General features: G+C 34.6%; 1 protein-coding gene across 5 annotated transcripts in view; it reads left to right on the top strand.

The window, feature by feature from the left end:
• Positions 1 to 21671, top strand: part of Erc1 (ELKS/RAB6-interacting/CAST family member 1) — a 522872-nt gene that overhangs the window by 29086 nt on the left and 472115 nt on the right. For all 5 annotated transcript variants that reach the window (XM_077798217.1, XM_077798220.1, XM_077798218.1 and 2 more), the window contains exon 2: positions 2803 to 3614. In XM_077798217.1, the coding sequence (XP_077654343.1) occupies positions 2946 to 3614 (669 nt within the window). In that variant the 5' untranslated portion in view covers positions 2803 to 2945. The remainder of the gene's footprint in view (positions 1 to 2802; positions 3615 to 21671) is intronic.

The following is a 21671-nucleotide window of genomic DNA, read 5'->3' as shown; positions in this document are numbered from 1 at the left end:
GAATGTTTCGCCAAAATGTTTAGTGGGCATTTTGCAGTATCCTGTTAACACACACATTACTTTGATAGACACACTAAGTGGTATATATCAGTACATAATCTCATACTAGAGTGGATCAGGTTTTTCTTCTAAATGAGTTAAAAAGAAGAATTTATCTTTTTTAAAAATTCTAATTAAAACTTTATAGAAGAATTTATCTTAAAGAGATTTTTGGATTATAAATCTGTAATTTCTCTTGCTGTTTGGGGATATACCTTCCTTTTTTGTCCAAATGTTTATGATTATTTTGGTTATACTTGAACCTTTACTCCTCCATGTGAATTTTAGCTTCTGTTTTTTTGAATTATGTGAAAAATTCTCTAGAGATTTTCATTGGGATTGTACTTAACAGTTGGGGAAGAACAGCTTTATGGGGTTTGTCTTCATGTCTGTGAACATGGATAGCTTTTCTTTCAGGTACTTTTTCATGTCATTCAGTAGTTTTATGTTTGTTTTTTTTTCTTTCTCAAAAATGTTTGAAGCTGGACATGGTGGCACAAACCTGTAATCCCAGTGGCTCTGGAGGATAAGGCAGAAGGATCACAAATTAAAAGCCAGCCTCAGTCAAAGTGAGGCACTAAGCAACTCAGTGAGACTTTGTCTCTAAATAAAATACAAAATAGGGCTGGGGATGTGACTCAGTGGTTAGGTGCCCCTGAGTTCAATCCTCAATACTGCTACACTCCCCCCACCCCCTGCAAAAAAAAAAAAAATGCTTGAAATCTTGTTGGATTTATATCAAAATACTTTTACAGTTTTGTTGGTATTGTGAATGGAATTTTTTAAAGTTTGAAACTACATTTTTTAATTGTTGTTGCCAATATCTAAAAGTATTGATGTTTATGAATTGAACATGTTCCTGACCAGTATGTTGAGTTCTGTTACTGGTTCTGATAATATGTCAGTTGATAAGCTTGTGTCTTTGTTAGAAAATCATATTCAGGGTTGGGGTTGTTGCCTAGCATGTGTGAGGCACTGGATTTGATTCTCAGCACCACAGATAAATAAATGAATAAAATAAAGGTCCATCAATATCTTAATTTTTTTAAAAAGAAAAATCATGTTCTAATATTGAGCTTTATTTCTTTTTTCTTTCATTTTTTATTATCATTTTACATGAGCTCTCTTATTATTATTATTTGCATTACAATTCTTAATACACCTTTATACCACAATTTATCATATTTTTGTCAAGATATGTTGACATTAAATTCACATCTTCCTACATGTATTTTGTACAGCGATGAGGGTCTCCTTCCACCATCCATGCAATTCCCCTCTCCTTCCTTTTCCCTCCCACCCCTCTTCCCTATCTAGAGGTAATTTTCTTCCCATGCTCTTCCTCCCTATCCATTTTGAGTTACCCCCTTGTATCAGAGAAGACATTCGGTATTTGTTTTTTTGGGACTAGCTAACTTCACTTAGCATAATCTGCTCTAATAATCTGCCATCCATGTTCCTGCAAATGCCATGATCTTATTATTTTTTAGTGCTGAGTAATATTCCATTGTGTAAAAATGCCACATTTTTTTTTTATCCATTCATCCACTGAAGGACATCTAGGTTGGCTCCACAGTTTAGCTATTGTGAATTGTGCTGCTATAAACATTGATGAGGCTGTGTCTCTGTAATATGCTGTTTTTAGGTCCTTTGGGTATAGTATGAGAAGAGGAATAGCTGGGTCAAATGGTAGTTCCATTCTAAGCTTTCCAAGGAATCTCCATCCTGCTTTCCAAATTGGCTGCACCAATTTGCAGTCCCACCAGCAGTGTATGAGTGTAACTCCTACCCCCCCCCTCCCCCGCATCCTTGCCAGCACTTATTGTTGTTTGTCTTCATCATGGCTGCCATCTGATTGCTGGAGATGATGGGCATTTTTTTGTATATTTGTTGATTGATTGTATATCCTCTTCTGATAAGTGTCTGTTCAGGTCCTTGGCCCATTTGTTGATTGGATTATTTGTTTTTTTGGTGCTTATCTTGTTGAGCTCTTTATATATCCTAGAGATTAGCGCTCTATCTGATGTGTGAGAGGTAAAAATTTGTTCCCAGGATGTAGGCTCCCTATTGACCTCACATATTATTTCTCTTGCTGAGAAAAACCTTTTTAGTTTGAATCCATCCCATTTGTTGATTCTTGGTTTTAATTCTTGTGCCACAGGTGTCTTATTAAGGAAATTGGGGCCTAGCCCCACGTGATGGAGATTAGGGCCTACTTTTTCTTCTATTAGATGCAGAGTCTCTGGTTTAATTCCTAGATCCTTGATCCATTTTGAGTTAACTTTTGTGCATGGTGAGAGATAGGGATTCAATTTCATTATGTTCCATATGGATTTCCAGTTTTCTCAGCACCGTTTGTTGAAGATGCTATCCTTTCTCCAGTGCATGCTTTTGGCACCTTTGTCTAATATAAGGTAGTTGTGATTTTGTGGGTTAATCTGTGTGTCCTCTATTTGTACCATTGGTCTACTGGCCTGTTTTGGTGCCAGTACCATGCTGTTTTTGTTACTATTGCTCTGTAGTATAGTTTAGAGCTTTATTTCTTTTTTGTTAATCTTAAACTTCTTTTTCTTTTTCAGTTGTATGGTATATGGTCTTGAGACACATAAAACATTTTTACAGTGGCATTTACTGTGAAATACATTGTGCTGTAATCACATTTTGAATCCATGAGTACATAAATGATAGAAGGGGAAATGGGAAGTTTCTGAGAAGGGAAATATTTATTATAAGAGGATTTAATGTGTGATCTTTTCATTACAGATATGGCGTAAGATATTCAAGATTGGACAGCTGGTGACCTGATATTTCTGATAGCCTTAAGCTGACTTACAGCCATAGAGAAATCTCTCCGTTTTTGTTTTCTGCTTTACATCTTTCGTGGCACCTAAGTTCACCTTGCAACCATGTATGGAAGTGCTCGCTCAGTTGGGAAGGTGGAACCAAGCAACCAGAGCCCTGGGCGTTCACCTAGGCTTCCCCGTTCCCCTCGCTTAGGTCATCGTAGAACCAATAGTACTGGAGGGAGTTCTGGAGGCAGTGTTGGAGGTGGCAGTGGGAAAACCCTTTCAATGGAGAATATACAATCCTTAAATGCTGCCTATGCTACATCTGGCCCTATGTACTTAAGTGACCATGAAAATGTGGGTTCAGAAACACCAAAAAGCACCATGACACTTGGCCGTTCTGGGGGACGTTTGCCTTATGGTGTTAGGATGACTGCTATGGGCAGTAGTCCCAACATAGCCAGCAGTGGGGTTGCTAGTGACACCATAGCATTTGGAGAGCATCACCTCCCTCCTGTGAGTATGGCATCCACTGTACCTCACTCTCTTCGTCAGGCAAGAGATAATACAATCATGGATCTGCAGACACAGCTAAAGGAAGTGTTAAGGGAAAATGATCTCTTGCGGAAGGATGTGGAAGTAAAGGAGAGTAAATTGAGTTCTTCAATGAATAGCATCAAGACCTTCTGGAGCCCAGAGTTGAAGAAAGAGCGAGCCCTTCGAAAAGATGAAGCTTCCAAAATCACCATTTGGAAGGAACAGTATAGAGTCGTGCAGGAAGAAAACCAGGTTAGTTTTATATGTCTTGTCTGTCTTTATTAGCTGAATTCATGTATATGAATAAAATGAGTCAGACTTTTTTTTTTCCCTTGTTCATTTATCTTTCTTAATCCTATCTATTTTAGTATTTTCTGTCTTTTCTTTCTCAGACTTTTCCAGATTTGCTTTTATGTCTGCTTTTCCCCCTTATTACTTGATTTTCTTCAATTCTTTTTCACTTACTGTATTTTTTTAACATACAAAAATACAATATTCTCTCAATTCTGTGAGAATAGAGTATTGCCACACAGTCTAACATCCATTACCAAAAGTATTTTGATTATTTAAGTGTAAAATATACCAGTAATATTGGTCATAATGTAAAAAAAAATCAGTCTTAAAAACTATCAGAAGTAAGCCAATATGTTATTAAAGAACAGATATTACTTTTAAAAAGTTAATGATGTAAATCTTAATTAGGTACTTAAAATGAGTAACATCTTTTTGTTGATATTCATGTAAGTTTTACTTCAGGGTGTTGATGTTGTTTTTGTTATTCTTTGATTTTTCTAAATTTAAGGTGGAGGAAAGGCAACTTGGTACAATTGATTGTTTTGATAAAATAATATATGTAGGCATTATAATCACATAATTTTTCAGTTTTAGAACTAAGTGCTTTCGGGTGTGGTTGCTCACACCTGTAATCCCAGCAGCCCGGGAGTCTGAGGCAGGAGGATTACAAGTTTTAGAGCAGCTTTAGTAATTTATCGGGATCCTACACAACTTGGTGAGATCCTGTCTCAAAATTAAGGGGGGAAAAAAAAGAAAAAAAAAAAAAGGAAGAAGGAAAGAAAGAAAAAGAAGAGCCAAGTGCTGTCTTAGACACTGTATGAAAAAAATAATTTATTTACTTTTCTGAACTATCTCAGGTTATAGTTCATGTTTGGCTATAGTTGTGTCGTACTGTGCAACAGCTCATGAAATCAAATATGTGAGCAAATCATATTTAGCCTGTGGTAATTAAAATCTTAAAATACTTTTTGTTTAAAATACTTTTAGAACATATCTTAAATTTGGGAGGTTGGATTACTTGCCCTTAAAAAAACTATCATTTCTTTAGAGAATTTTTTTTTTTTTTTTTGGTACTGGAGATTGAACCTAGGTGCACTTAACCACAGAGTCATATCCCCAGCCCTTAAAAAAAAATAATATATATATTATACATACACACACACACACACACATTTTAAAATATTTTATTTATTTATTTTTACATGGTGCTGAGGATCGAACTCAGTGCCTTGAATGTGCTAGGTGAACACTCTACCACTAAGCCACAACCCTAACCCCTAAAAAATATATTTTATTTAGAGACAGGGTCTCACTGAGTTCCTTAGGAACTTGCTAAGTTGCTGAGGCTGTCGCTGAACTTGTGATTTCAACCTCCTGAAATGCTGGAATTATAGGTGTGTGGCACTGCACCCAGCTTAGAGGAGAATTTTAAAGTAGCTACCTCGTTGTTGTTATTAAACTTATTTTTGGATTAGGCTAATAAGAATTATAAAGAAAGTAATAAACAACTAAATTTCTGCATTTTTCTTCAGTGATTCCATGAAATACAGAGAGAATTAGAAATGATCTGTGTCTTTTATTTTTTATTTTTTTCAGTACTAGGAATTGAATCACAGGAGTTCCTACCACCAAGCCCTTTTTATTTTTTATTTTGAGATAGTTTTGCTAAGTTGCTCAGGCTGCTCTCACACCCGGGATCCTCTTGCCTCAGCCTTCTGAGTCTCCAAGGATTACAGGCATGTGCCCCCTGACCTGGCATGATTGTCTTAACTATTCTGCTAATCATGCTTAGTTTAGGCATTCAGATCTGTTTTGAGTACTGGAAGATCTCAAGGAATTTTGTATGTTAAAGCTACAGACCTGCTTTTCCAGATTTGGTTTTTGGTCATAAGATGAATACAGAAAAATGGAAAGTAAAATTTACCCCATATCCTCCCATCTACTAATAACTTCACAATTGCCCTAAATATTTTGATGTTTCTTGTTAAAGAAACATAAGAAATTTTGCATAAGTGGAATATTACGAGTGTTATTCTATGACCTTATTTTAGCCAACGACATTTCTCCTATATATTAAATCTCTTTAATATATATGTAATCGTTTATCATGCCTATGTACTTTTCCATTGTGTTTATACTAGATAATATGGTAGGTTAAAAATCTCATTTACTCTGGGCATGGTAGTGCATGCTAGTAATCCCAGTGATTTGAGAGGCTGAGGCAAGAGGATCACGATTTCAAAGCCAGCTTCAGTAACTGTGAGGTACTAAGCAACTCAGTGAGACCCTGTCTCTAAATAAAATGCAAAATAGGGATAGGGATGTGGCTCAGTGATCCAGTATCCCAGAGTTCAACCCCTGGCGCCACCTCCCTCCAAAAAAATTATAATTTAATATAATTTAATTTTATAATTTAATTTCTCAGGTATGTTATAACCCCAAACTATTTTTCTTTTACTTTTTAACTGGTAGTTAAATTTGTCATTACTTAAAATTTTAATGCTTTAATATTCTTAAGTATTTCTGTTAGACACCTGGCCTTACAAAATAAGAGTACATTAAAAAATTTTTTTTAATTGTTGGCAGACCTTTTTTTTTTTTTTTTTTTAAATATTTGTTTATTTATATGTGGTGCTGAGAATCAAACCCAAACTTTACTGCTGAGCTACAACCCCAACTGTGAGAGCATGTTCTTTAAAAAAATATTTCTTGGGGCTGGGGATGTGGCTCAAGCGGTAGCGCGCTCGCCTGGCATGCGTGCGGCCCGGGTTCGATCCTCAGCACCACATACAAACAAAGATGTTGTGTCTGCCGAAAACTAAAAAATAAATATTAAAAAAAATATTTCTTAGAAAATTCTGTGAGTTTGACTTATTAAGACTTTAAGATTGTGCAAAGGAAGAAAAGAACTGAAATAGACTTCAGTGATAGATTCTAAACATAAGGAGAGGGGTTACCTAAATGCTGGCTCAGATACATCACTATTAGTAGTTATATTTGTTTAAAACCTAGATTTCTAGATCTTACTGAATAATAACTAAATAAAAACCTCTGAGAACAGAGTTTGGAACTTGTATTTTAAACAAGCTTCTCAGGTGTTTTCATGATCTTTAGAATTTAGTATATACTAATTAATCTATTTTTTTAAATGGTACTGGGATTGAATCCAGAGGTGCTCTTCCACTGAGATGCATTCCCAGCCCTTTATGTTTTATTTTTGATTTTGAGACAGGGTCTTAAGTTGCTGAGTACGACCTTGAACTTGTTATCCTGCTTTATTTTCTTGAATAGCTAAGATTATAGGTTTGCCCCACCGTGCTTGGCTAATACATTCAATTCTTAAACTTATCTCTTGCCCATATGCCACTGAATTGTGATGTTTCTGTAGTGTCACTTTTGAGCTCAAAAAAAAAAAAATTTTTTTTTTCAGTGTTGATTTGAATCCACATTCTTGCACATGCTAGGCCAAGTGCTTTATCACTCACCTATAATCTCAGATCTTGAGCCCCAAGAAACAAAGGACCATTCTCTCCATGCTTCTTGTCCTTTTTCCTGTAATGTTAGGGATGCAACATACTTGATCATTATCTATAACAGTGATCCCAGTGGATGTGGTGAATATAGGGAAAAGAGTATTAAAATTTTAGAAATGTAGTTCAAAAGAGCCCTGTAAGGTGGACCAGTGGTGTACGCTTGTAATCCTGATCCGTAATCCCAGCTATTTGGGAGACTGAGGCAGGAGGATCATAAGTTCAAGGCCAGTCTTGGTAATTTAGCAAGAGTTGGTTTCAAAATAAAAAATAAAAAAAGGACTGGGAATGTAGCTCATTGTTAGAGTGCCCCTGGGTTCAAGCCCTAGTAACACAAGAGAAAAGAAAAAAAGGGGTAAGTAGGAGAGGGAAGAAAGGAAAGGAAAGCCCTCAAGGTGATTTTGATGTATCCTCACATTGTGAACCATTGACTCACAAGATAAATACTCAAATGATATGTGATAGCAAAATGAAAATACATTTTATTTAGTTGACAGAAAAGAGAATATAAAACCAAAAATATATTATTCATTATTATAAAGTAATTGTACCTTCTCAGTTTTATTGTGTAGTATTGGGTTATAAATGTTAGAAGAGGAAAAAATGAGTTTGTATTCTTCAGTCTTGTGACGAAGTATCAGTGTAGCATAGGTATTAGAAAGTGTATCTTGTGTTCTTAGGGTATGAAGTCCTTTTTTTAAACAATATTGATAAGTTTGTAGTGTATATGTGGTATATATGAAATTGGTTATATGTATTTAGACAAACATTATAATTGAATATTGTCCAATCTCAAATGTGTTTTAATAAAAAAAAACAGAGTTCCATTTAATTTTAAAGTGTGTAAATCACTGTCTTATTATAAAAAAATATTGTAGGTGGCTGTGGTGGTACACACCCGTAATCCCAGCTACTCAGGAGGCTGTCAGGAGGATTGCAAGTTTGAGACCAGATTCAGCAATTTAGCAACATCCTGTCTTAAAATTAAAAAAAAAAAAAAAAATTAAAAAAGGTCTGGAGGGCTGGGGTTGTAGCTCAGTGGTAGAGTGCTTGCCTAGCATGTGTGAGGCACTGGGTTCGATCTCAGCACCACATATAAATGAGCAAAATAAAGGTCTATTGACAACTAAAATATATATATATATATATATATATATATATATACACACACATACATACACACACACACACACACATATTAAAAAAAAAAAAAGGACTGGGTATGTAGCTCAGTGGTAAAGTGACCCTGGGTTCAATTCCCAGCTCTGCAAACAAAGAAAACAATAGCAAAAACCAGAGCAAAATAAGAGAATATTGTGAAGAATTTACATTTAAAATGCTCCACCTTTCTAATATAGATTTTCTGTGTGTGTGTGTGTGTGTGTGTGTGTGTGTGTGTGTGTGTTTGTGTGCAAACCTATAAAATTGAAAGTGATTGGGGTTCCTGGATATATTAGTGAATTAGCTAATCCCAGGCTTATCTTGCTGATGATTCTGAAAATAATGCCCATAGAGAAGATTGTTTTTTTTATCAGGTGACTTGGCAAAGTCCAGTTTATTGCAGTTTATTGAGGAAAAGTTACTGGGATGCTTGTTGATTTTGATATTAATTGAGGCATATTTTTATACCTATATGTCAGAAGCTTTGGGGAAAAAAAAACAAATGTAGTATCCTTTCCAGTTATCAAGCTACATTCAGAGGCAAAATATTTGAATCTCTGAAAAGACAATTGTGGGTACTTAGCACTTCAGTGCAAGAGAAGCAGTCCACAGGATTTTCATGCCAAAAAAACCATATGTGCAGAAGAAGGGTGAGTACTGCCTTATCTAGAGTCCGCCCCTTGCTCTAATTAAACACCAATTCTGGCAGGAATATATTTCCTGCACCCACTATAATTAACAGACAATCCTAAAATTGTGTAACTTTAGTCCAAAAAACAAAGGGTGCAATTTTAAAGTAAAGTGAAACACTGTAATGAGATATAGAGAGTGAGAATGCTAATTAATAGATTATAGTCAGCCAGCAGTGGGTCCTAATTAAATTCTTCATTCATTATACCCTCAGTAGTCCTCAGAGGTCTGTCATCTTCCATTTTATAAAGAAGATTGTTTAACAGGATTTCAGTAATTAAATAAATTTCCCCATTTCAGTTTGAGACTGGTGTTTGAGTCCATTCTGAATGTTTGATCTCATTGGGCTACAGAAATCTTGGTCTAGAATTCTAGCAAATGTAAAACACATTTGCTTAGAATTGCCTGATGTGTGTGGTTTATTATTATTGGATCCTTATAGAAGATTGTTTCTAAAATACCCAGCTGATTTTATGTCCCACGCTTCTCATTACTGAACTATCAAGTAGTGATTGAAGGGTTAGAATAATATATATTATATTTTAACAGGGAAGGCTGAATACTAGGCAAAAGCTTTACCACTGAGCTATACTCCTAGCTTGCATTTTCTTTTTTTAAACTGAGAATAAGAAACGCTTTTAGCATATGTTTGCTTGAGAAATATAAAATTCAGTTGTGAGCTTGTTAGACTTGCAGAGCCAGTAAGTCTTTGAATAAGTTTTATATTTTATTTTATTCTAATCAATACATAACCAGCTATTGTCATACTTCTTTCTTGGTTATATCTTATAAGAATTCTGTTTTTTTTCAGCCTGGGTTGTAATCCCAGCTACTTGGGAGACTGAGGCAGGAAGATTGTAAGTTTTGGGCCAACCTTAGCAATTTAGTGAGATCCTGTCTCAAAAAATAAAAAAAGGGCTTGGGATGTAACTCAGTGATATAGTACTTGCCTAATACATGTGAAGCTCTGGATTGAGTGCCCAGTACTGGAGGTGGGGAATCAAAGAAAAAATTCTGTTTTGAATTTATTTGGGTGCTTCTTCAAATAAGTATTTAATTAAACACTTTTGATGGAAAATTTGTGTGAGCATAGTATATTCTATTTAATGTTATAGAGTGGCAAGAGACTTTAATTTTTTTGTCTTCTGTATTTTTTCTGATTGCTCTCTGATTGATTGATTGAATTTTGCAGTGTTGGAGATCAAACCTGGGGCCTTGAATGTGCTAGGCATGTGCTCTACTACTGAACTATGTGCTATAGAGTCTAATATTTTTTTTTTTTAATGATTTTCATTTTATGAAGCTCCCATCCATTAGGTCTTGTCACATGTGAAAGTACATAAATTGGTATGGGAAATTTGCTTTCCATTTGAAGAGTTGGTAGGTTTGTTTACTTGGAATTTAGTGGGGGTTGTTGATTTTGGCTCCCTGGCCAGGTGTGCTCGAACCTTCCTATAATCCTAGCGACTCAGAGGCTGAGGCAGGAGAATTGCAAGTTTGAGGTCAGCCTCAGCAACTTAGCAAGACCCTGTCTCAAAAAAAAAAAAAAAAAAAGAATTGGGAATATAGCTTGGAGGTAAAGTGCCCCTGGGTTCAATCCCAGTAACAGCTCCCAAAGATTCTGGCTCCTTGAAGGGATATATTTTCTGAAAAAGCTGTACCTATTTGATAAAAATGTCTCTTTCTTAGTCATGCTTCACCATCTCTAGAAGTGGCACTGCGAGGCCAGATTTCCTTCTGATAGCTGTATATGTAGTAATAATTTGATTTCTTCAGGATGCCTGAGGAGCATGCTGTGATACTTGTGAAGAAATTTTAGGGAGTTTCATCCATCCTTTCACCCCCCTTTGTCCCTCCATTCCTCACTCCGTATCACCTCTACTTCCTTTATGATACCTCAATTGAGATATAATTGAATTCACCCTTGAAGTATATGTTTTTTCTTCCTTTATCTGATTTATTGGAAGAAGAATTTTAGGAAACTAATAGTAAGTTGCCCTAGGGAGTTCTTGAACAGTGAAATGAGTGACATGTTAAGGGTCAACAGAGAAGATTGAAGGAAAGAAGGCAGAGAAGGCAAGTGAGTTTGTTGTGGAAGACCTGGATGAACTTGGGTAACAGGCATGGTGAGCAAGGTGCACATTCATGAGGTATTTTCAGAGAGAGATTTGTTTGAAGGCTATGATGACTAGAGAGAAAAATGCAATGAGTCATGGTACTGAGACTATGGAAATGTTTTTGCTCTTGATTAACAATGGAAAGAGATGGCAAAGTACAACCAGTTTCAGAGTAAGAAATAGTTAATTTGGTGTACATATTTGAATAGAAGTTTTTCATAATCATTTGAAAATAGGAAACTAATGACTGTGATTTTAGGTACACACAGGTGGATGTTACGTGTACTTATTAATGTTAAAGAATTTACTGTGTTAGTTGAGTATCAAAAGCTTCATGCCTCTGTTTATGGGTATGAGGAGTGGAGGGGAAAGAGAACATGCTTTGTATATATATTTTCTTATCAATCTATTTTTGTGTTTTGGTTCTTTCTATTGTTTTACTTTTCTTTGATGGCAAAAATAACCTGAGTGATTCTTTCAGTTTATCAAATCACTATTTATTACAAATGATTAGCCAGGTGCAGTGGTTCACATCTGTAATCCCAGCATCTTGAGAGCTGAGACAGGAGGATCACAGGTTTGAGGTTAGCCTCAGCAATTCAGCTAAACCCTCAGCAATTTAGGGAGACCCTGTCTCCAAATTAAAAATAAAAAGGACTGGGGATATAGCTCAATGGTAAGAGTGCCCCTGGGTTTAATCCCTACTCATTGTTGCCCAAAGGTTAATATTAGTTTATGTTCCTATGATAAACAAACTTCTGCTAATAGATGATCTTTATTTTAATTAACAGCAGCTTCATTAGAGCTCATGTATGATGAATTAAGAGTGAATTTCTGAAAAAGAGTAATTCAGGGAGGAAATGATTGTATTGATAATGTTTTATTCTTTCACTCTGGACAGGATTAGAAATGCTTTTTGAACTGGCTTTGTGCTGCCATGTGCATCTCTAAAAGTATTCCTTTATCTTTCTGGAATTGGAAAGTTAGTCCTTAACCAAGATTTATTCCCTTTATTTTACTTTACTGTTAGCAGTAATGCTTTTGAAACCGCCTTCTCTTCCCCCACTTTGTTCTCTCAGCCTTTCCAACTTAATACGCTCATGGTAAATTCTTTTACACTTTGACAGTTTGCAGAGAATACTAAAATGAGAATACTGAAATAACACCTGTCCAGATTAATTTCACATATGGAGAATCTGCAGTCAATCACCCTTGATGTACACATGATACCATATTTTTTTTTTTTTTTTTTTTTTTTAGAGAGAATTTTAATATTTATTTTTTAGTTTTCGGCAGACACAACATCTTTGTTGGTATGTGGTGCTGAGGATCGAACCCGGGCCGCATGCATGCCAGGCGAGCGTGCTACCGCTTGAGCCACATCCCCAGCCCATGATACCATATTATAACATTGCCTGGTGACTTGTGAGTTTCTAGAGCATATGATATGCAGGGACTTATTTAGCTTTGAAGTCACCTTTGGGTAACTGCTGTCTTGTTAGATGTGCCTTGAATAGTCCTTTGTAGTAGCAGTTCTCAAACTGTTTGGCCTCAGGACATGTTTATTTGTAAAAATATAAAGGAGCCCAAGCAGTTTTTATTTTTGTAGCCAAATTCATCAATATTTGTCATTTTTTTTAAAAAGAGAGAGAGAGAGAGAGAGAGAGAGAAAGAGAGAGGAGAGAGAGAGAGAGAGAATTTTTAAAAAATATTTATTATTTTTAAAAAATTTTCCGCGGACACAACATCTTTGTATGTGGTGCTGAGGATCGAACCTGGGCCACACGCATGCCAGACGAGTGCGCTACCGCTTGAGCCACAGTGCCCAGCCCAATATTTGTCATTTAAATAGAAAATTTAAAGAGTTTTAATTTAATTAAAAATAACAAATGCATTAAATATTAACATAAATAACGTTTTAAAAATGAAAATTGTATTGCAAGTCTCTTTAACATCTGGTATAATTGAAGACAGCAGATTCTCATATCTGTTTTTATATTCAATCTGTTGCAATTTGTAGTTTTAGTTGAAATATGTGGAGAAAATCAGGATTCACACAATATGTACTTGGAAAAGCTGGAGTGTTTTCAGGTAAGTGTTAGATATTTTTCAGAACCACACCAGATTTCAACTAAGTTGTAGTTTTTTCTTTTAGAAAAGCATTTTTATTGAGGTACAGTTTGTATACCATAAGAGACATTGTACAATTCAATATATATATATATTATTTTTTTTTTTTTTTGGTAAATTTACTCAGTGTACAACCATAGTCATGATCAAATTTTAGCAGTTAGGGTGAAGCTCAATGGCATACTGCTTTTCTGGCATGCAGGTCACCTGGGTTCCATGCCCAGCAGTGAGCTGGAAAAATCCAGTTTTAGAACATATTTGTCTGTAAGTAGTAGTTTTTCAAGTTAATTGCGATGTGGAATCCAAAACCCTATCAGTGAAGCTTTTCATACTTCATTATGTTCAAATGTGTTTGTGTGTCACTTTGAATGGATCTTTTACAGTTAGAAGATATATAAAAATAACGTGTTTTCTTCTGGATTTGTAGCACTGTGTATTGGTCTTTTGAAAAATATTGTTTCATTGAGTTATGCAGACCTTCCAAATATTGATATTTCATTAGACAGATTTGAAAAAAACCACATTCATTAATATTGCTCATCAGAAAAGTCCTTCAAATATTGGTAAAGTGTCCAACTCATTTGATAGTTAATAAAAATTTCCAATATTCTGATATTTGAAAGCTCAGATTTTATCATTGACTGCTGAGTAATCCTAGCTATTGAGGTGCTGAGTCAGAGGATTACATGTCCTGGATAAACATGGGCAATTTAGTGAGACCCTATCTCAAAATAAAAATGGAAGAGGGTTGGAGATATAGCTCAGTGGTAGTGTGCTCCTGGGGAAAAATCATTGGCAAAAGATATTGTCAGTTGTTGTGTTTGAAATGACAGGTTAATTTCATAAATTTTTGAGAAAATGTTGGTCATATCCCCAGTCTGTATAATCAATCATAGGTTATTATTTTAGTTTTTGAAGTTAGAACAGTGTTCATTGAGAAAAGTAACAAACAGTTCTCTGTGACTTTTCTTAACCAGTGTTTCAATGTGTAGCAGAAATGCTTTTTGCTTCTTAAAAGATGAGTTAGTTGAGCAGAGTTAGACCTGAGTGATGTGATTTTCTGAACTAAAGAATATTTCAGGCAGAGGGCTCTAAATGTACAGGTTTTATAGTGGGGTCCTCTGGCTGTGGTAAAAGGCTGCCTCAAAGGTCACTTTTATCTGAGGCTTTCTACTCTTATCTGTTTAGGGTGACCTCAACAAGGTTCTTCTTCACCATGATTTAGGAAATGACACTGTTTCTTTAGTATTAATGAGTATAATGGCTGTATGCTGTAATAGCAAACATTATTGTTTTGTTTGTTGTTGTTGCCTTAGTAATTATAGTTGGCTAACCAGTGCTTATTTTATTGAGGTTTTATTATAAGGATTTATTCCTCTTTGTCTTATCAGTTACCTAATTTTTACTACAAAGGAATTAACAGAATCTATTGATAAAGTTTTGTTTGTAACTAATGTTTGGTTCTGTTATCCACTTTCTTGGAGTCATTTGCTGTAATCATATCCATCCGTAGCTCTAATGGAGGGGGACCAAGTTTTTTAAGAATGAATGCATATTTTAAAAATTATCTTGTGAGTAGTGCTTGAACTTTATTATTATTTTTTTTGTTTTTGAAAAAGAAGAGGGAGGATCATCAAGGATGTCTATTCAGTGGGACTCTCTGTTATTATAATAAGCATTAAAAAGCACTGTAAAATTCTGAAAGTGAGAGAGCTCAGTTTTAAGGACTCTGAAACAAATTGCCAGGTAGTGCAATCTCATAGAAGTCATTTTCATTGCTTTTTATTATCCTGTTTGTGCTTGTGGAACACAGTATCTTCTTTCCCTATTCCACTAAGTTTAAAGGGGTCTTGAGCCCATGTTGAGTTGAGCTTATGATTATATGTTGCCTTCTACCAAAGTTGCATATATGTAGGTCTTTTTATTTTGTTGTTTTTTAAAATTTTGTTTTGATATTTTCTCTGCATGGCAATAAATAAATAAATTATTTGTTTTCTAATGCTACAAGCATGAGATATGATGAGGTTGTTACTGTTTTATTATACAATATATTTTTGTTCTACAACAGGGAATTTGGAAAAATGAATCTACCTTTGGGCCATAAGATTTTATTGTGGAGATGCTTTGTCATCTATTTTCATAGTACATACATACCTTAAAAACATAGCAGAAGAAAATAGTGTTTTAAAATTTTTTTTTAATTTTTAAATTATAGATGGACACAATATCTTTGTTTTGTTTGTTTATTTTTATTTAAGTCTAAGAAGAGATGTATGTCTGTAACTCAGGTATTTTCATTGTCAAAATATAAATAATAGTTTGTTTAGCTGTTTTGGGGTTAACAGTTTTGGATAGGTTGTGGGTGGTGGTATTTGCCTGTAATCACAGCTACCCAGGAGCATGAAGCAGGAGGAGCGTAAGTTTGAGGTCAGACTGGGCAACATAGTGAGACCTTCTATCTCAAAAAAAAAAAAAAAAAAAAAAAGTTTTGGGTGGGTATTTATGTTTTATTTTTTCTTTGTATACTAGTATCATTCCTGTTTCTGGTCTGAGATAATGGTGTGAAAATAAAAGCAAAACTCCTGAAATTAGCTGTTCACAGATAAATATTTGTTTAAGCATAGTGTGCAAAGCTTTTTTAAAAAACACAATTATGTTGTACTTACATTATAAGTCTTCAGCATTCCTTCTCTTTTAAAGAAAAACATTTTGGGAACTAAGGGAAAACTGTTCTGTAGGATTTAAAATCAATGTAGATATTGTGAGAGTGTATTTAGAAAATGTTATTGCTTTTGATTATTTTTCATTGATTTGATAACCTGAATAATTACTAATTTTTTCTTGCCCCATGTTTCTTCTTCATGGGCAAAGGAACTTAGAATAGGTGTCGAATCTAAGGAGAGAAGCACACTTTAATGAATGTTTCTTATCTTTTCTATCCTATACTCATGGAGGTATATTGAGGTAAATTTCTTATTTCTCTATGAAAACATGCTACCCAGCAAAAATATCTATGGAATTGTGATATATAATATGGATGGCACAGAGCATTTTTCAGAGATGAAGCAGGTAAAAGATAATCTACTTACAGAGTAGCAGATGAAGTCTTGGATTTCTCTTGATATTTCTGATGATAGTTACTTATTTCAAGGGTTAATATACTGATTCTCAGTTGTTGGAAAGGTGTGAGAACATGGGCCACTAGAATAATGGGGGTGAGGTAGAGTAGAAAGTGTTTTTAGGACTGCACTGGAGAGGGTTTAAGATCACAAAATACCTGCACTGCCTAGAATAGGTCTGCACATTGAAAAGTTCTTCTTGTTCTATGTGATTTTCAAATCTTAACAGAAATCTGTGTAGGTGAAAAGTCTGAACCGAAATGTGTACATTATTGTACATTAGTACAATAGCATTTTTGAATGTCTTTAATATATGCTGAAGTTTCTAGCAGTGAAACTATTGCATAAGTTGATAGAAGATTGTGTTTTGAATTGTTTTTTTTGTTTATATTTTCCTAGAGTTTTATTTTAAAATCAAGTTAATAGTAATGTTGCATTGTTGTCACTTACTGAGTTTTGATTTGTGAGTGTATGTCTTTTTTTTTTTGAGTGTGTGTCTTTTGATGTAGTTGTTACATATGATTTTATTAGGACATTCTTTAGAGTTTTCTTTCATAGAACAGTACAATTTTCCTTGAAATTATATGTGAGAGTGGGTTCATTTATACATTTTCAGGATAGTAAAAAGGACATTTAGGGGCAGTATTGGATTTGATAAGCTTGAGGATCACTGGTAGAGTGGAGAGAACACTTAATATCAAATCACAGATCTCCATTGTAGTTTTATTTCTGACTTTGCCAGTCGCTTATGAGGTGTATAGCCATAGTACAGTGTTTATTCTTTCTGGACCCCTGTTCACTAGACCTCCATAGATTTCTTTCTTGGTAGCTGAAGTCTCATAGAGTCTGGTGGTTCACTTTGATTGCAAAGCCCAAATATAGGATTGATTCATAAAACCAATTTAGACCCTTGTGAGAGTGAGAAATACATGACTGTTGAAGTTCTTCTCAAGGTAGGTGGTTTAAAAACAGTGTTTACATTAAAGGGAAAAGAAGCTTTATGTAATTTTCATCAGTTCTCACATGGGGAATAATAATCATTTTATTGCTGCAATACTGAAAAGATTAAAGGAGATGATATGTATAAAATTATGGGCAAGATCGCCTGACATAGTAACTATGCAGTGCAATAAATACTGGTTGAATGAAAATCAAGTTAAATATTTCATAAATGCAAATACATTTTATAACATTTTTGGATGTATAAATGAACCTTACAGTCTGCTACTAGAAGAGAAACAGTAACATGGGACCTATAAGGTCTATTTAGAAAAGTGGGTCACAATGCTTAATAAGTTTCATGTGCATAACTAATCACTACCAGCACACTCTTCATATACCTGAAGGAATTATGAGGAACTTTTGAGTAGGGTAATTAGCTTGCAGGGTTTTCATTTACTGTGATTTTCATTATTTAAAGTTTTTATTTCCATCATGACTCATATGTGAATTATAGAGTATTTTCCCAAAAGGAATGTAACATTGATGGAAATACACATTTTTAAAACTGGCTTACTTTATTTTTGTGGTAAGAGGTTTTTGGCTTGTTAGATGGACCCCATACTTGGCTACAAATAATTTTAACTATGTGCTTTTGTGAACAAGACTTACCTTCACAAGGCAGTGGAGATTTCTTGAGAATGGGTGGCAAAGAATGCTTGCTTAAATTTCCTTGTACTTCTTATGTTAAACTATTAATTTCTGTACTGTGCTTTTTATTTAATTGGACTCTTACATAAGGGTATGTGTCACCTAAAGATGCAGTTTGCTCACATTATTCCTATTACTGACATTGAACATGTAATGTTACGTGTGATGTTCCCTTTGATTTTTACATATGATCTATTGTTGTACCCTTTAAAAAATACTGTAAATAGCTATCATTGAAAATGTTGTCTTGGGCTGGGGTTGTAGCTCAGTGGGGCTGGGCTTGTAGCTCAGTGGTAGAGTACTTGCCTTGCATGTGGAAGGCACTGGGTTTGATCCTCAGCACCACATAAAAATAATATAAAGGCATTGTATCCATCTACAATTAAAGAAATATTAAAAAAAGAAACTGTTGTCTTATATGACTTTGTTGCCAAATACATCTGAGTGCTAGTCATGGCTTTTATAGTAATAATGATCACAGAGCATTTACAAATACCATCCTACGTGCCTTTATGTAAACTATTTCTAATTTTCACAATGGTCTTATTGGTAAGTGATGTTGTCCTCGTTTTTAGATGAAAAAAAGTGAAATTAATAGAGGAATTTATTCAGGTCTTATATCTGGCAAGTGATAGATTTGTTTACAAAGTTAACTAAAATGCTTTTGTTTGCAGCTAAGGACAATTGAGTAAAATGTAGATACCTGTTTAAAATATTTATTGAAAAATTAGTATTTTTTGTTCACTTAAGAAATGTAGTAGACTACATTAAAATTCTTCTGTGTTTTATTTGGAGAACAACATTCACGAACAGGACTATCATAGGATTCCAAGGCAACCAGGAAGGGGTTAACACAGAGAGAAAGGGAAGAGAAGAGAGAGGTTAAGAAATCAGTTGAGAAGATAAAAAAATTTTAATTTGATTAATTTAAATAACAGGTCTAGCCAGGCATGGTGGTGTGTGTTTGTAATCCCAGCAACTGAGGAGGCTCACGCTGGATATTGCAAGTTCAAGACCACTGTCAACAATTTAGTGAGGTCCTGTCAAAATAAAAAATAAAAAGGCTGGGGATGTAGCTCAGTGGTTGAGTACCCCTGGTTTAAATCTTCAGTAACAACAACAGCAACATACACACACACACCCAGTCTAGATTAGAAGATGTCATGGCACATGCCAGTGATTTTCTTATTTGATTCGGTAGAGAGCATTAGATTAGTTGCTCCTAAACGTGGATTTCACACACCAGTAAAATGAAAAATAACATAAAAACTACCAAAAAAGAAAGCAGGAACCAGAGGAAAGATTGGCATGGGAGTGTGAAATAAAAAGAATAGAAAAGTTACCATATACTATTACCATTGCTTTATAAGAGGAAAGATTTGGTAACATAGAAAGAGTTAGAATTGCATAATCTCAGAATAAAGGACAGTTCTAAGAAAATAGCTTTTCACTTTACAGTGCCAATTTTATTATAGATTGGTGGAAACTTGGTCATGAACTGGCTCTGAGAAGCATTAGTTTATAGTAGGAGTCCATCACATGATGGCCTTTAGGCCAGCCAGATCTTTCCCACAGGATTTGTATGCCCCACAAACCAAGAGTAGTTTTTATATTTTTGAATTGTTTGTAAAAAGTAATATTTTGTGTTGTGAAAATTTTTATGAAAATTCAGTGTCTATAAATAAAATGTTATTGGAACCCAGCCTTGCTTATTCATGTGTTGTCTATGGCTGCTTTCATAATACACTGGAGAATTTAGTTACTGTGGTAGTGTGTGAATGATCTGTTAAATCTGAAATATTTACTATCTGGCCCTTCACAGAGAAAGCTTGTCAATACCTGGTTTAAACAAAGGAATAAGTAATAGCTAATACTTGTGTAGTGTTTGCTAAGAAACAGGCTTGTTCTGTGTGTTCTGCCTGTGTTATTAATCATCCTGACAACTGGGTGAGGTAGGTAATGTTATTTTATTGAAATGGAAACTGAGGCTAAGAGTAACTTGCCCACTGTCCTATAGCCATGAAGTGGCAGAGGATTCTGGGCCAGATAATGTGGCCTCCATATTCTGCTCTGAATAGATTATTAAGAAAGGATAAAGATTTTGGGACACTGAACACATTATTTACCTTGTTTTATAAAAAGAGGAAAGTAGCTGTATTTTGTAGTTACCCCCCCCCCATGTTATTACTGAATAATCAAATTGAATATTAATTATTTCACAGTTATGAACATTTGGTTTATTTCTGTTGACTCTGTAGGCTTTCCCCACAAGTTTGTTGTTTGAGATGTCCTATTTTTTGTTGAATTTTTGAGCAAATAAATCTGTAATTTCTGAACCATACATTGACTTCATTTTTGGTGTCGTTAGGATAATGAATTATGTTACTAGATTGGTAGAGGATATCTTTATGTTCCACCATCCTCATAAATAAATGTTTATTGTGTTGTTTTAAAAGAGCATAAAGTATGCTTTCTGAGTCATTGATTTAGTCCCAAAATATTGGATTATAAAATACATAGGGATTTTAATTAATATCTTTCTAAAGAGAGTTTTTTAATTTTATTTTTTGTAGAAAAGATGTGCCAAAGTCTGAAGAATTAAATTATTAGTAGTTTGGTATGTAGATGGATATCTTCAAGAGGGTATCACATTTCCTTTAGAGAAGTAGCATTTGAGACTAAGAGGTGTGGTTTTTAAAAAAAAACTGCTTGAATGAAAGAATAAATATTAGCAAGTAAGTGAATAAAGTGGAATTTGTATGACCAATTCTAATTTCACAAATAATGTGTTTCAAAACAGGTTTCTAGAATTCTAATGATCATGTAAATTACTTAAGTAAGTAGAGGTCTAGAGGATTTAGTTTTTTTTTTTTTGGCTTAAATGTCACTGTTTTCAGATTTAAAAATGTCAGTAACTAATATTCTCAGTTAGTTGCTCAAAGAGTTTACCTTGTTAAAGGTGGAATTCCAAAGATGGGATTGTACAAAGTGTAGGGGCTGGGGTGGGATTAAGATGGTGGTGAAGGGTTTTTTTTTTTTTTTTTTTTATTTAACCTTCATGTTCAGGGAGTTGCTTTCTTGGTTCATGTTGAAATCTTGGGCAGATGGTAATGGGAACACAATACAGATAAAATTGCCAATGCTTTCCCTATGAGAGGGAAGTGAATTTGTTGGTAGATTTCTTATATTTTGCGTTTGTGTGGTTTCTATTTGTTTCTGTTCCCAGGAGAGACTTATGTCCAGCCCTTGTTGTTTTGAGACAGGGTTTTGCTAAGTTGCTGAGGTTGGCTTTGAACTTGTGATTCTTTTGCATTAGCCTCCCTAGTTGCTGGGATTACAGTTGAGACACTGTGTCTGGCTCTAGAATTTTGGTGTTGGTGATTTCTCTTCCTCTTGCCATTCCACTCATATTTTGACTCTAATAATTTTGAAAACTATTGCTTATTAGAAGAGTTAACTGGGATTGATATCTAAAACTTGACTGCCTGGGTTGACGTGGCATATTATAGTCTTGACATCTTCTGCCACCTCTTTTGCCTGTGACAGATGGTTTCCCCTCCTGGTTGTAATCCATTACTAATTTTTTTCAGAGAATGAATACCATGTGTTCCTCATTTT

The sequence above is a fragment of the Urocitellus parryii genome, chromosome 5 (genome assembly GCF_045843805.1).
Source record: "Urocitellus parryii isolate mUroPar1 chromosome 5, mUroPar1.hap1, whole genome shotgun sequence".
Taxonomy (NCBI): Eukaryota; Metazoa; Chordata; class Mammalia; order Rodentia; family Sciuridae; genus Urocitellus; species Urocitellus parryii.
Note: the sequence above shows the minus strand (reverse complement) of the source record. Positions and strands in the feature narration are given on the sequence as shown.